We start from the raw sequence: 12350 nt of genomic DNA, 5'->3' as shown, positions 1-12350 counted from the left end.
TATGAATATATATTACTAATGACCCGTTGTGTAATGTCTTTACCAGGTTCTCGAAAAAAGAAAGCGGACTTCATCAAAGGGAACCACAAGTGCAACATCTGTTCCAGAACGTTCTTTTCTGAGACCGGGCTTCGTGAGCACGCCCAGACGCACCGCGGCCCCGCCAAGCACTACATGTGTCCGATATGTGGCGAACGGTTCCCCTCGTTGTTAACCCTCACAGAACACAAGGTGCGGTAATGATGGTTGCATCATCCGTGCCATGATGTGACCGCGTCTCAGCATCGTTACTTTGTGCTCTGACGATACGGTATCATCCGCGCTATTCACGGGGGTTGGGTTGCCTTCCAGGACCCCCCTCCCTCCTCGTTATCTGACGCTTTGGCATCGTTTAACATGAGGATACGACATAGTCATGCACTATAATATAATAATAATAATCATTTCCTGTTTCCCAGGTGACCCACAGTAAGAGCCTGGACACAGGAACGTGTCGAATCTGTAAGATGCCCCTGCACAGCGAGGAGGAGTTTATAGAGCACTGCCAGATGCACCCCGACCTCCGAAACTCCCTGACGGGCTTCCGCTGTGTCGTCTGCATGCAAACCGTCACTTCGACCCTGGAGCTGAAGATCCACGGCACTTTCCACATGCAGAAACTCTCCACCGGTTCCGCTCTTGGAGGAGCCGGAGTGGGATCTGGGAACGGAGCGGGAAACGGCTCTGCGTCGTCCTCCCCCAACGGGCAGCTGCAGCAGCACAAGCTGTATAAGTGCGCTTTTTGTCTCAAAGACTTCAAGAACAAAGGCGAGCTGGTCAAGCTGGACGTCAACGGCTTGCCTTACGGCCTCTGTGCCAGCTGCATGAGCAGGTAAGAAACCCAACAATATCATGCTTCATATAGCTACACTCAACAAGAATAGTTCATATATTACGTGCGGAGTTCCCCAGGGGTCAATACTGGGACCAAAACTGTTCAAAACTGTTTTCTACCATAAGTCGTATCCAGTACGTCCCAAGCGGCCACATACATGTCTAATCTTACATATTTTAGCTGAGTGTATGATTTCAAACATCATATTCCATACTCTCAGGGGCACTAATGGCCAGAGCCCCAACCAAGGAGGAGCTCTCACACCAGGGGACACGCAGGGGGAAAAACCCGTGTCCGGGCTCAGGTGTCCCGAGTGTGGAGTGAAGTTCGAAAGCCTGGAGGACTTGGAGAGTCACGTCCAGACGGATCACCCCGAGGTCAGCCCAGAAAGCTCCGCTGGGAAGAAGGCGGAGGCTTCGCCTGCTCCCAAGGTGAGTTAAAAATGACTTAAGTCGGCTAAACGTTTACATCTGTTGATGTGTTTCCTGCTGCATATTACGTATGTGTGTGATAGGGGTTGGGGGGGGGGGGGGGGGGGTCGATGGGACTGCGCTACTTGATATTGACAGTCGGGCTCCCCGGGACCTGCGGCGTGTGTACTCCATTGTGTGTGTTGGAAGCAGTTTTCAGGGACCCTCTGTCTTGCTACCTTTTCTTTCTACATCGTCTGACAGCACAGAGACGACCATCTAGGATTAGTGTGTGTGTGTGTGTGTGTGTGTGTGTGTGTGTGTGTGTGCAAAAGCAAAGAGCCTTTGTGTATTTCTGTCTTTTTGCTTGAGTGATCACTGTGTGCAATGAATGAATAAACATGGCCGTCGCTCTTTCTGTCTTTGTTTGACTCTTTTAGATGACTGCATGTCTCATATTTGTTGCTTTAACCGTTAATATTTTATTATGTGTGAATTGTTTTGGCAAATGAAAGACATTCACTTCAGACTGTTAAGAAAGAAATAACACACAAATGTACACGCAAAACAGGACTATTTTATGTTCATTGACACCCGCAAGGCATACTGGGGAGTTTTCTGCCTGGGCGTCTTATCAGAATTTTCATTCTCGGGGTTTTGATTTGCCCGCAACCAAGTGGAATATTCAGGTTGTCTCACAAGACGTTTCACCTCGGTTCATGTGTCAATGACCGGGCGGGACACACACCATTCAGACTAGATAGGACAGGGGTGGGCAAACTGTGGCCCGGGGGCCACATGCGGCCCACCAGGCATTCGAATCCGGCCCTCCAGTTGCCTTCTAAGTATTTCAACTTTTAATATACAAACTGGCAACATGACTTGAAAGTCGGACGTCTTATTTAGTAGAAAAAATCAAGAAAACTGTAAAATTAAATGACATAGTTTGATGTGGTCTGATGTTTAAACTGCTCCTGAAAAACACATAAAGCTGATAGTATAACACTATAGATAAAACTACGCAAATAATTCAAAGAAAATTCCCAATCCCAATCCCAGGGCACATATAGACAAACAACCATTCACACTCACATTCATACCTATGGACAATTTGGAGTGGCTAATTAACCTAGCATGTTTTTGGAATGTGGGAGGAAACCGGAGTACCCGGAGAAAACCCACGCATGCACGGGGAGAACATGCAAACTCCACACAGAGATGGCCGAGGGTGGAATTGAACCCTGGTCTCCTAGCTGTGAGCTCTGCGCCCTAACCACTCTCCCACCGTGCAGCCCTTCAAGGAAAATTCTAAACATAAAATAGTTAAAATAGTGTGTGTGTTAAATATATTTTCTGCCCCCCCGGACAATTTTATTAACTCAATGCGGCCCACGAGTCAAAATATTAGCCCACCCCTGCTCGAAAGGGCTGGAATGGTTTGGCCCTTTAATGGTTCACCGTTTGGATACAGTGGAGACGCACCTCGCTTTGGGTGATATCACCTTCGTTAGCATCCCGTTCAGATGTAACGAGCGGGATCTTTGAGTGTGAGTGGGAGCTGTCCTATCTAGTCTGGCTGGTGTGTGTCCCACTAAAACGTCTTCTTTGACAACCTGAACAGTCCAGTTGAGACGTATACGAGTGTGTGAGTCATGTAATCCACATGTTACGTTTTGGTTGCACCGTGAGTGAGGGAGGGAGGCGTTCGATTTGATCACCTTCTGTTGGTTTCTGTTAGACGTTTTTACGGGCAGCTGAGTGACTTTATTTCTCTCCAAGGATGATTCTATTTAATTTTGTTTGCAAACTAGACCTTTTTGTATTTTGAAATATTTACTCAAATTCACCTGCCAACTTTGTTTCCGTCTGTCACAGAAAAAGACCTACCAGTGTATTAAGTGCCAAATGACCTTTGAGACTGAGCGGGAGATCCAGATTCACGTTGCGAATCACATGATCGGTGAGTGAGCCACAGCTACTTCTCTCTCTGCCAAGGTTATATCCGGTGTGTGTGTAATCGGTCCCTTCTAATGACCATGAAATGAATACCTACCTTCCTGGTTTTCTCATCAATGATTGGCACTTTGCAACGTCCCACTCATTCAGCAGCATTTAGTGTTGTTTTAGAGTGCGTTACTGAAAGCCGTCCGTGTATTAAAGACGGATATCTTTTACATTAAAAACATCTGCTGTGGTAAGGGAACCCTGATGCTTCATGCACGCTAGCCACGTATACATGGACTCGCTATTCGGCTGTGGTGTTTTTGTGTCCTTGTTGAAGTGTGTTGCATGTGTCGTCGTGTAATAATTCTCCCTGCGTCGCATCGCTTCTGCCTTCCTTCGGTCCGGGGGTCCGTCTGGCTTCTTTTGCCATTTGGGAGAATTTCGTCGGCGTTGCGGGTTTTGGCGGCGAGAGGGGTTGTGTCCATGCGGCACTCGTAGTCGCACGGTCGGCTACTGTTGCGCAAGTTGTCCACCGTAACAGTAGCTAGTAGCTAGCAGGACCACAACAGGAAGATGGGCTACAGCCAATCGGGACGCAGAAGACTAAAACTCTAACGGCTTGACTTGTCACAGCATTATTTTAAAAATCCACAAAAAGCGAAGCGTGACGGCGCGAGGGAACATTGGATATCAAATGTCTTGTCATTTTGTGACTGAGCAAAGTTTCCCCATTTTTACGGCATCTTCCCATTCAGGGCAGCCATCATGAACTTTCCTGCTACTTCCTTTGTATTTGATCCACTTTCAGTAAAATCCCATCCCTACACACACACACACACACACACAGGCGTTGTAGTTTTGGGTTAATTAACATGCTAATTGTGTGAAAGCCTTGCACAGAGTAATTATGAAATTGAGGCAGATTATTTTTGAAAGCGTGCCCACTTCCTATTATTACATTCCACAGAAGATCAAAAGATGTTGATATTATTTTCCATCTTTGACTTTTTCCTCGCTGACGCTCTTCTTTTTGGTTCCCTTCTCCTTTCTCGCTGTCACTGACATTTATATAAGTGCAGTGCATGTAATTCAAAGAACCGTACAATTAAGAAGAACCGTCTATTTTAAAAGTAAAAGTAGGTCCGACCACAAGCAAAGCAATTTTTTCACACAAGAAATCAAGTAAAGCCCTTCTAGACGAACAAAACGTATGTTGTATCGGGAATAATTATCACTTTAAATGGAGAAACAATGCAAAATAGTAATCATGATAATAATCATGTTTACATTTATTGAAGAGTCTTGGTGAAGAAACAACTTCCGACAGGCAGACACCATTTTCTTTTTTAATTTTTTTAATTTATTTTTTATTTTATTTTTAATTTTTTTTCAATTTATTTATTTATTTATTTATTTTTTTTCAGATGCCATCTTCATACTTTTTTTTTTTTTTTTACCAGGAATATAACGTCTTCATCCCATTGATGGTACTCTCAAGCGAGTCACCAACACGTAGCGTACTTCCACGGAATGATCCAGTAGAGCAAACGGACTAGATTCATTCATTCAAACAACCATTCACACTCACATTCATACCTAAGGACAATTTGGAGTTTAACCTAGCATGTTATTGGAATGTGGGAGGAAACCGGAATACCCGCAGAAAACCCACGCATGCACGGGGAGAACAGAGACGGCCAAGGGTGGGATTGAACTCGGGTCTCCTAGCTGTGCGGCCTGCCCGTTAACCACTCGTCCGCCGTGCAGCCCGATCAGCAAAACTCAAAAATCAAAATTTGTGAAATGTTAGTCCGGGTTCCCATCGATGCTCGATGCCCAACCGTAATTACAACTTAAATGCTCCACATTCGAAACCACTTGGCCACCGTGCAGCAGAGTTCTGACTTGCTCGTGGAGAGACGATCGAGTCCTGTAAGTGCGACTGTCACATTGCACGATGGGTAATACACGATGCCCCCCACGGCCTTGTTAATTACGCTGTCAGATAACCGGAACGAGAGACGGCGTTCGGGCCAATCGAGGAAGAAAGGGCCAGCCTGCCTTGTCTTGAGGGGAATGTTTACAGCAACAAGTGTGACTTGTATGGCAGCTCTTGGAGGGAGGGGGGGTCTGGGGGGCTGGCAAATAAGTGGGCGTGAATAGAACGTATTTTCTCAAGGTGATTTCAAAGTTTTTTGTTTTTTTTTCTAATTGAAAGTGTTGCTTGGTCCTGGTCCCCAATGAGGCTTTTATTTTGTTAGGATAACTGCATGTCCACCTGTCAGCAACATCAAGGTTAGGACAGTTGCCTTCCGAGAACTTAAACCTCCTACGTCGCTCACACTGCACGAAGGACACAGGAAGGAAATAAAAAAATCAGTCCAGTACAAGAATCAAATGAAATTGTAATAAAATAAGAAGAAATCGTCGGCCATGTTGCCTTCATCCTAGGCTAGTCTTGCAACAGCACACCGAATCCATGACCCCTTCTAGTATTCATAACGATGGAATCATCTTTATCCTCAACAGTCACGTGTTCGAGATCATAAGATGTCTATTTCCATTTCCATGAAGACTGCTTTCCTTTTCCTTGGTGCACTCCAGCTTGGAGACACAATGTAGTGTCAAATGTTAATTGTTTCAAATCCAATTAATCACAGTGTTTTCTGATGAATTCATTTATCATGGTTAATCGCCAATTTCAGCATTTGTATTTTATGAACATAAATGATTGACAGGACACAATTAGATGTATTTCTATGTATTACTCATTACTATTATAACTCCAAATTAAATCAAGCCAAAACACTCGTCTCTTCAATAGTAGCAGAACATTTAAATCACCTTTTTAACCAAATAGGAATTTCAGTTAAATCCACATTTTTCAGTGTAGACATAATATCTGGGATTTCCGAGCGTACTTAAACGCAGCAAATTATACTTCCCCAGTAAGAGATGAGATAATAGTTGTTTTATTCTGTTTTTCTCTTTATTTAGAGCACAAATACACCCATAATAAATGCCTTGCTGTGTTTTTGGAGCGTCCCTGAATGCATCTCGCATCTCATTGTCATTAGACCACGTCTAATGACAATGAGGAAGTGTCGTTCCGAGGAGGACTAGAGACGTGTTTGGGAGTTGGAGATACAGTACATACAGTACATAGGTTCTGTAGTGCTTGTTTTCTGTCGACACACACACACACACACACACACACACACACACACACACACACACACACACACACACACCGTATCCAGTCATTAATGTCTCACTAATCACCTCGGTCTAAATTTCACAGCAGGAGGCCTGACCTCTCAAACACGGGAAGACTTAATATGGGCTCCTCCTCTCTCGCTTTCTCTCTGAGAAACAACTTGAACATGTAATCGTATCGCCTCCAAACGCGCACTCTGTGACCACACAGATTGTCCTTGAACTTAAATAAAACTAAAATCATGCTGTTTGCTAACAGCAGAAAGGACACCAGCAAATACAAATAGACGGTGTAGACATTGAAAGGGAAATACATTTCTGGGGATCAAAATAGATGAAAATATGAGCTCATATGAAACCTCATATTACAAATATACAACATAAGGTGGCCAGAAATATTTCAATATTGAATAAAAGCAAAATTTGTTCTCAATCAGAAATCACTCCACACTCTTTATTGCTCTCTGGTTCTACCATATCTTACTTATTGTGTGGAAATATGGGATAATAACTATAAAAGCAATCTTCACTCGCTAAATGTACTGCAAAAAAGGCCAGTAAGGATAATTCATAATGCCGCCTACAGAGATTTAATTTAATTTAATTTAATTTAATTTAATTTAATTTAATTTAATTTAATTTAATTTAATTTAATTTAATTTAATTTAATTTAATTTAATTTAATTTAATTTACAGAGAACATACTAACTCCTTATTTCTAAAATCACAAATACTTCAACTTGCTGATATATTTCATCAAAAAAAAAACAAAAACAAAAAACGTAAACTATATTAGGAAAGCAGGAAGTGAACAAATGTAACAGTTAGTGATTGTAAAAGTACCAGATGGAGGGGTAGGATTTAATAAGCTTTGCTTCTTTCTACTCCTTTTGGACATGTGGAACTGGGAAGTGATTATGGGATGCACTCAATTGGAATCTGATGCATGTTCAAATGAAATCAAACCATTAGCATTAGCAACATGCCTTGCCACCCCTCTGCTGGCACCAATCAGGGAACCCGGGAGGGAGCTTCCCAAATGTCGACATGGAGTTGTCATACGGTTTAGGTTGTTGTTATTTGTGTGTACATGTTCCCGTCATGTAGGTGGATGACCAGGCCTTCCAACTAACCCCCCCCCCCCCTCCCTTTCCCCCCCGACGCACAGAACACTCCCAATGCGTATGACTAACCGTGCCCATTCTCTCCTCCGCTCTCCCCAACCCCACCTGCCACCGGGACGGCCTGTAGAAGAGCCCACCTGTCGGCAAGGTTTGTCCCCTTTCTGTCTCACCCTCTGAGCAAGGCAGCAAGCATTCCGCTGTCTCACTGCCCGCCCATCCGCATCCCATTAACAGACATTGAACCCCCCATATTTGGTGACTTGTTATGCACAGATTATAGAATGGTGCACCAACCACACCGCATGATGTGGGACGGAGCTTGAACGCCAGGCGTTGCAGGGAGAGCGTACGTCCTCCACGAGAGACAATGTGTCATTTAAAGCATCGACACGTGGAGACGGACGGACGGGCGATGCTGCACAGACGCCTTATGGCCACATTTTGGCACAACGAATCCTCCACCGTTCACTCCCCCGATCCCAGCTGCATGCTTCATTGTCCCTCCCACTCCATACGCCCACCCACCCGCACCCTGGCACAGACACACAAGTACGGCGTGTCCACTCACCTGGATCCAAGCCAGTGAAGAGACACGGCTAACCATGCGTCTTCCCGATCTGCGTTACCTGCCTGTTTTCATTCGCATAGCCCGCCGGCGTTCTCGAACCACGGCCTGCTCGTGTGCTTTAATGAACTGATGCTTTTAGCGAGATGACACCTTTGACCTTAACCTGAAAACACACGACCTTGGTTTGGGTAAGCCCTCAATTCAAACAAGCAGGCGGTTTTCTATTTTTATTAAGTCCGACTACAAGGAAAGCAATTTTTATTCACAAGAAATCAAGTAAAGCCCTTCGAGACAAACAAAACATATGTTATATCAAGAATAATTATCACTTAATTATCACTAAACAATGCAAAATAGTAATCATGATAATAATCATGTTTGCATTTATTGAAGAGTCTTGGTGAAGAAACAACTTCTGGCAGGCAGACGCCATCTTTTTTATTTTTATAAAAAAAAAAATTCTATTTAAGAAAAAAAATTCCATTTTTTTTCCAGACGCCATCTTCATATTTTTTTTTATGAGGAATATAACGTCTTCATCCTATTGCTGGTACTCGCAAGCGAGTCACCAACACGTAGCATACTTCCACGGAATGATCCAGTAGAGCAAACAGACTAGATTCATTCTAGGGTGGCGGGGGGTGCTGGAGTCTATCCCAGCTGTCTTCGAACGAGGGGCGAGGTGGCCAGCCAATCACAGGGCACATATAGGCAAACAACCATTCACACTCACATTCATAACTATGGACAATTTGGAGTGGCTAATTAACCTAGCATGTTTTTGGAATGTGGGAGGAAACCGGAGTACCCGGAGAAAACCCACGCATGCACAGGGAGAACATGCAAACTCCACACAGAGATGGCCGAGGGTGGAATTGAACCCTGGTCTCCTAGCTGTGGACCTGCGCACTAACCACTCCGATCAGTGAAACTCTGCATCAAAATCTGGGAAATGTTAGTCCGGGTTCCCATCGATGCTCGATGCCCAAGCATAATTATAACTTAAATGCTCCACATACAACAGTGTTAACCACTCGACCACCGTACAGCCACAGACTCGATCATTACATGCAATATTAACCCGAGATTGTGGACAAAAAAACAAACAAAACGGAATGTTGGAAAACTCAAGGTGACTACTTTCAACGGGATGCCACCTTTGACCCCCCACCCACAGCACCCTCATCTTGTTTTGAGGACGCCGGTTATTCTCTGCACTCGTCGGCTGTCTATTTTAGGGCGTCTCTAAGACTGAGACTGGTACTTGTTGGTCCCAGTACATCACCTTCCTTCTTCCTTTTACATCCGTGCATGAACACACGCCACACCGTATTCTTCCGTGTCCTGATAGGCAACGTCTGGCCTGCTTACTTTGTGTCGCTGAAGACTTAATGAGGCGAATAAGAAGCTTTTAGAGTGAAAGGAGGTGGCTAATGTGGTGTGTGTGTGTGTGTGTCTTTGCCACTGGATAGCAACAACGCTGTTTTCTTCTGCCCTGCTGCACCTGAACTAATAAGCCCCAGACTAATCTGGCCTTTTTTTTTTCCTCTTGGTGTGTGACTTCACTAATGCTCAGTACTTAAGAAAACACTTTGGCTCACCCGTCTTAGTAGAAAGTGATATCACAACAAGCATGGGGGAGATTTCCGATGTTGCCCTCGCCAGCCAGCGTGTCAAAGCTTACCAAAGTCTTATGAAGCTGGGAGGGGGAAAAAGGTACTTAAGGAACATGAATAATCCCATCATAGGCATAAGCGTCCAGTCCGAGGGAGTTTGGGGCTCCACAGGAAATGACTTGTCGTCTCTGTGGGGTCCGTTTAAATCAGTTGTTGTTTCTGTAAAGATGGGCTTTAAAAGCTTTTTTAACACACGCTGACCCCCAATTGCCCTCGCTCTCAATCTCTGGTTTTATACCTTTAGAACGCACGCAAAAGAGGAAGGCATGGGAGTTCATGTTTACATGAGGTTTGTACATGATGGGCCCAACCGGAAACACGCAGAATTAACTCGCTAAGTGTGTTGGTGGGTTTTTTTTTTTTTTGGTGCCAAAAAATACACCCCAGTCTTAGTCTTAGTCTTAGACCGCCATTCAAGAAGAGGCCAAGCTCTTCTTTTTCCAGCCTATATCATAAATCCATGCATGCATCCATCAATAACCTAACCCTAATAACCCTAACCCAGTCTTAGTCTTAGTCTTAGTCTTAGTCTTAGTCTTAGTCTTAGACCGCCATTCAAGAAGAGGCCAAGCTCTTCTTTTTCCAGCCTATATCATAAATCCATGCATGCATCCATCAATAACCTAACCCTAATAACCCTAACCCAGTCTTAGTCTTAGTCTTAGTCTTAGTCTTAGTCTTAGTCTTAGTCTTAGTCTTAGTCTTAGTCTTAGACCGCCATTCAAGAAGAGGCCAAGATCTTCTTTTTCCAGCCTATATCATAAATCCATGCATGCATCCATGAATAACCTAACCCTAATAACCCTAACCCAGTCTTAGTCTTAGTCTTAGTCTTGGACCGCCATTCAAGAAGAGGCCAAGATCTTTTTTTTCCAGCCTATATCATAAATCCATGCATGCATCCATCAATAACTTAACCCTGATAACCCTAACCCAGTCTTAGTCTTAGTCTTAGTCTTAGTCTTAGTCTTAGTCTTAGACCGCCATTCAAGAAGAGGCCAAGATCTTCTTTTTCCAGCCTATATCATAAATCCATGCATGCATCCATCAATAACCTAACCCTAATAACCCTAACCCAGTCTTAGTCTTAGTCTTAGACCACCATTCAAGAAGAGGCCAAGCTCTTCTTTTTCCAGCCTATATCATAAATCCATGCATACATCCATCAATGACCTAACCCTAATAACCCTAACCCTAACCCTAACCCAGTCTTTGTCTTAGTCTTAGTCTTGGACCACCATTCAAGAAGAGGCCAAGATCTTTTTTTTCCAGCCTATATCATAAATCCATGCATGCATCCATCAATAACCTAACCCTGATAACCCTAACCCAGTCTTAGTCTTAGTCTTAGTCTTAGTCTTAGTCTTAGTTCTAGTCCTAGTCCTAGTCTTAGTCTTAGACCGCCATTCAAGAAGAGGCCAAGCTCTTCTTTTTCCAGCCTATATCATAAATCCTTTGCACGCATCCATCAATAACCTAACCCTAATAACCCTAACCCAGTCTTAGTCTTAGTCTTAGTCTTATTCTTAGTCTTAGTCTTGGACCACCATTCAAGAAGAGGCCAAGATCTTCTTTTTCCAGCCTATATCATAAATCCATGCATGCATCCATCAATAACCTAACCCTAATAACCCTAACCCAGTCTTAGTCTTAGTCTTAGTCTTAGTCTTAGTCTTAGTCTTAGTCTTGGACCACCATTCAAGAAGAGGCCAAGATCTTCTTTTTCCAGCCTATATCATAAATCCATGCATGCATCCATCAATAACCTAACCCTAATAACCCTAACCCAGTCTTAGTCTTAGTCTTAGTCTTAGTCTTAGTCTTAGTCTTAGTCTTAGTCTTAGTCTTAGTCTTGGACCACCATTCAAGAAGAGGCCAAGATCTTCTTTTTCCAGCCTATATCATAAATCCATGCATGCATCCATCAATAACCTAACCCTAATAACCCTAACCCAGTCTTAGTCTTAGTCTTAGTCTTAGTCTTAGTCTTAGACATCCATGCCAATACCAATACCAACCAAACAGTTAGCAGTTTGGTCCGCAACATATCATAAAAAATAATCCCATTTAAGAGGCTGAAATCAGAGGATATTTCATGTTTAAATACGGAAACGCTGATTTGAATGCTGAAGTGGTTGCTGGTTCGATGCCACGTACAGCCAGGTCATAGATCAGGCAAGTGGGGATGGAAAAGGCCAAGGCTTTTTTTTTTTTTTTTTTTTTTTTCTCAGGGATGTTGTGTGCTGGTCTGCACTGTGATGGTATGAACTCAGGAACAGATGAGACCCCCCCCCCCCCCATCGTGTCTTTCATCCCTCCCTCCATCATCCATCCTTCCTTCCCAACGTCCCTTCCTCCCTTCTTCCCTTCTTCCCTCGCCACCTGGAGCCACCGAGCCGTGACACCAAAGGGAGGGAGGGAGCGGTGATGAAGGGGCGAGGGACTGCAAGGAAAGGATCACAGAGGGCTCCGTGAAGGAGACTGGGACACTGGGAAGCCTGGAAAAGGAGATGGGCCTCATTGGGATGGAATGGGATG

The 12350-nt window shown here is 44.0% G+C and overlaps 1 protein-coding gene across 1 annotated transcript in view; it reads left to right on the top strand.

Moving 5' to 3' along the window:
- The window catches only part of LOC131130885 (zinc finger protein 423-like), a 103389-nt gene extending 91383 nt beyond the window's left edge, over nucleotides 1-12006 (top strand). Inside the window, exons 15-19 of the mRNA XM_058074985.1 lie at nucleotides 47-231; nucleotides 459-871; nucleotides 1095-1305; nucleotides 3160-3244; nucleotides 7696-12006. Of these exons, the coding sequence (XP_057930968.1) occupies nucleotides 47-231; nucleotides 459-871; nucleotides 1095-1305; nucleotides 3160-3244; nucleotides 7696-7745 (944 nt within the window). The 3' untranslated portion in view covers nucleotides 7746-12006. The remainder of the gene's footprint in view (nucleotides 1-46; nucleotides 232-458; nucleotides 872-1094; nucleotides 1306-3159; nucleotides 3245-7695) is intronic.
- Nucleotides 12007-12350: the final 344 nt, after the last annotated feature.

This window comes from Doryrhamphus excisus, chromosome 6 (genome assembly GCF_030265055.1).
Source record: "Doryrhamphus excisus isolate RoL2022-K1 chromosome 6, RoL_Dexc_1.0, whole genome shotgun sequence".
NCBI classification, from domain to species: domain Eukaryota; kingdom Metazoa; phylum Chordata; class Actinopteri; order Syngnathiformes; family Syngnathidae; genus Doryrhamphus; species Doryrhamphus excisus.
This window is presented reverse-complemented; position numbering and strand designations above follow the sequence as displayed.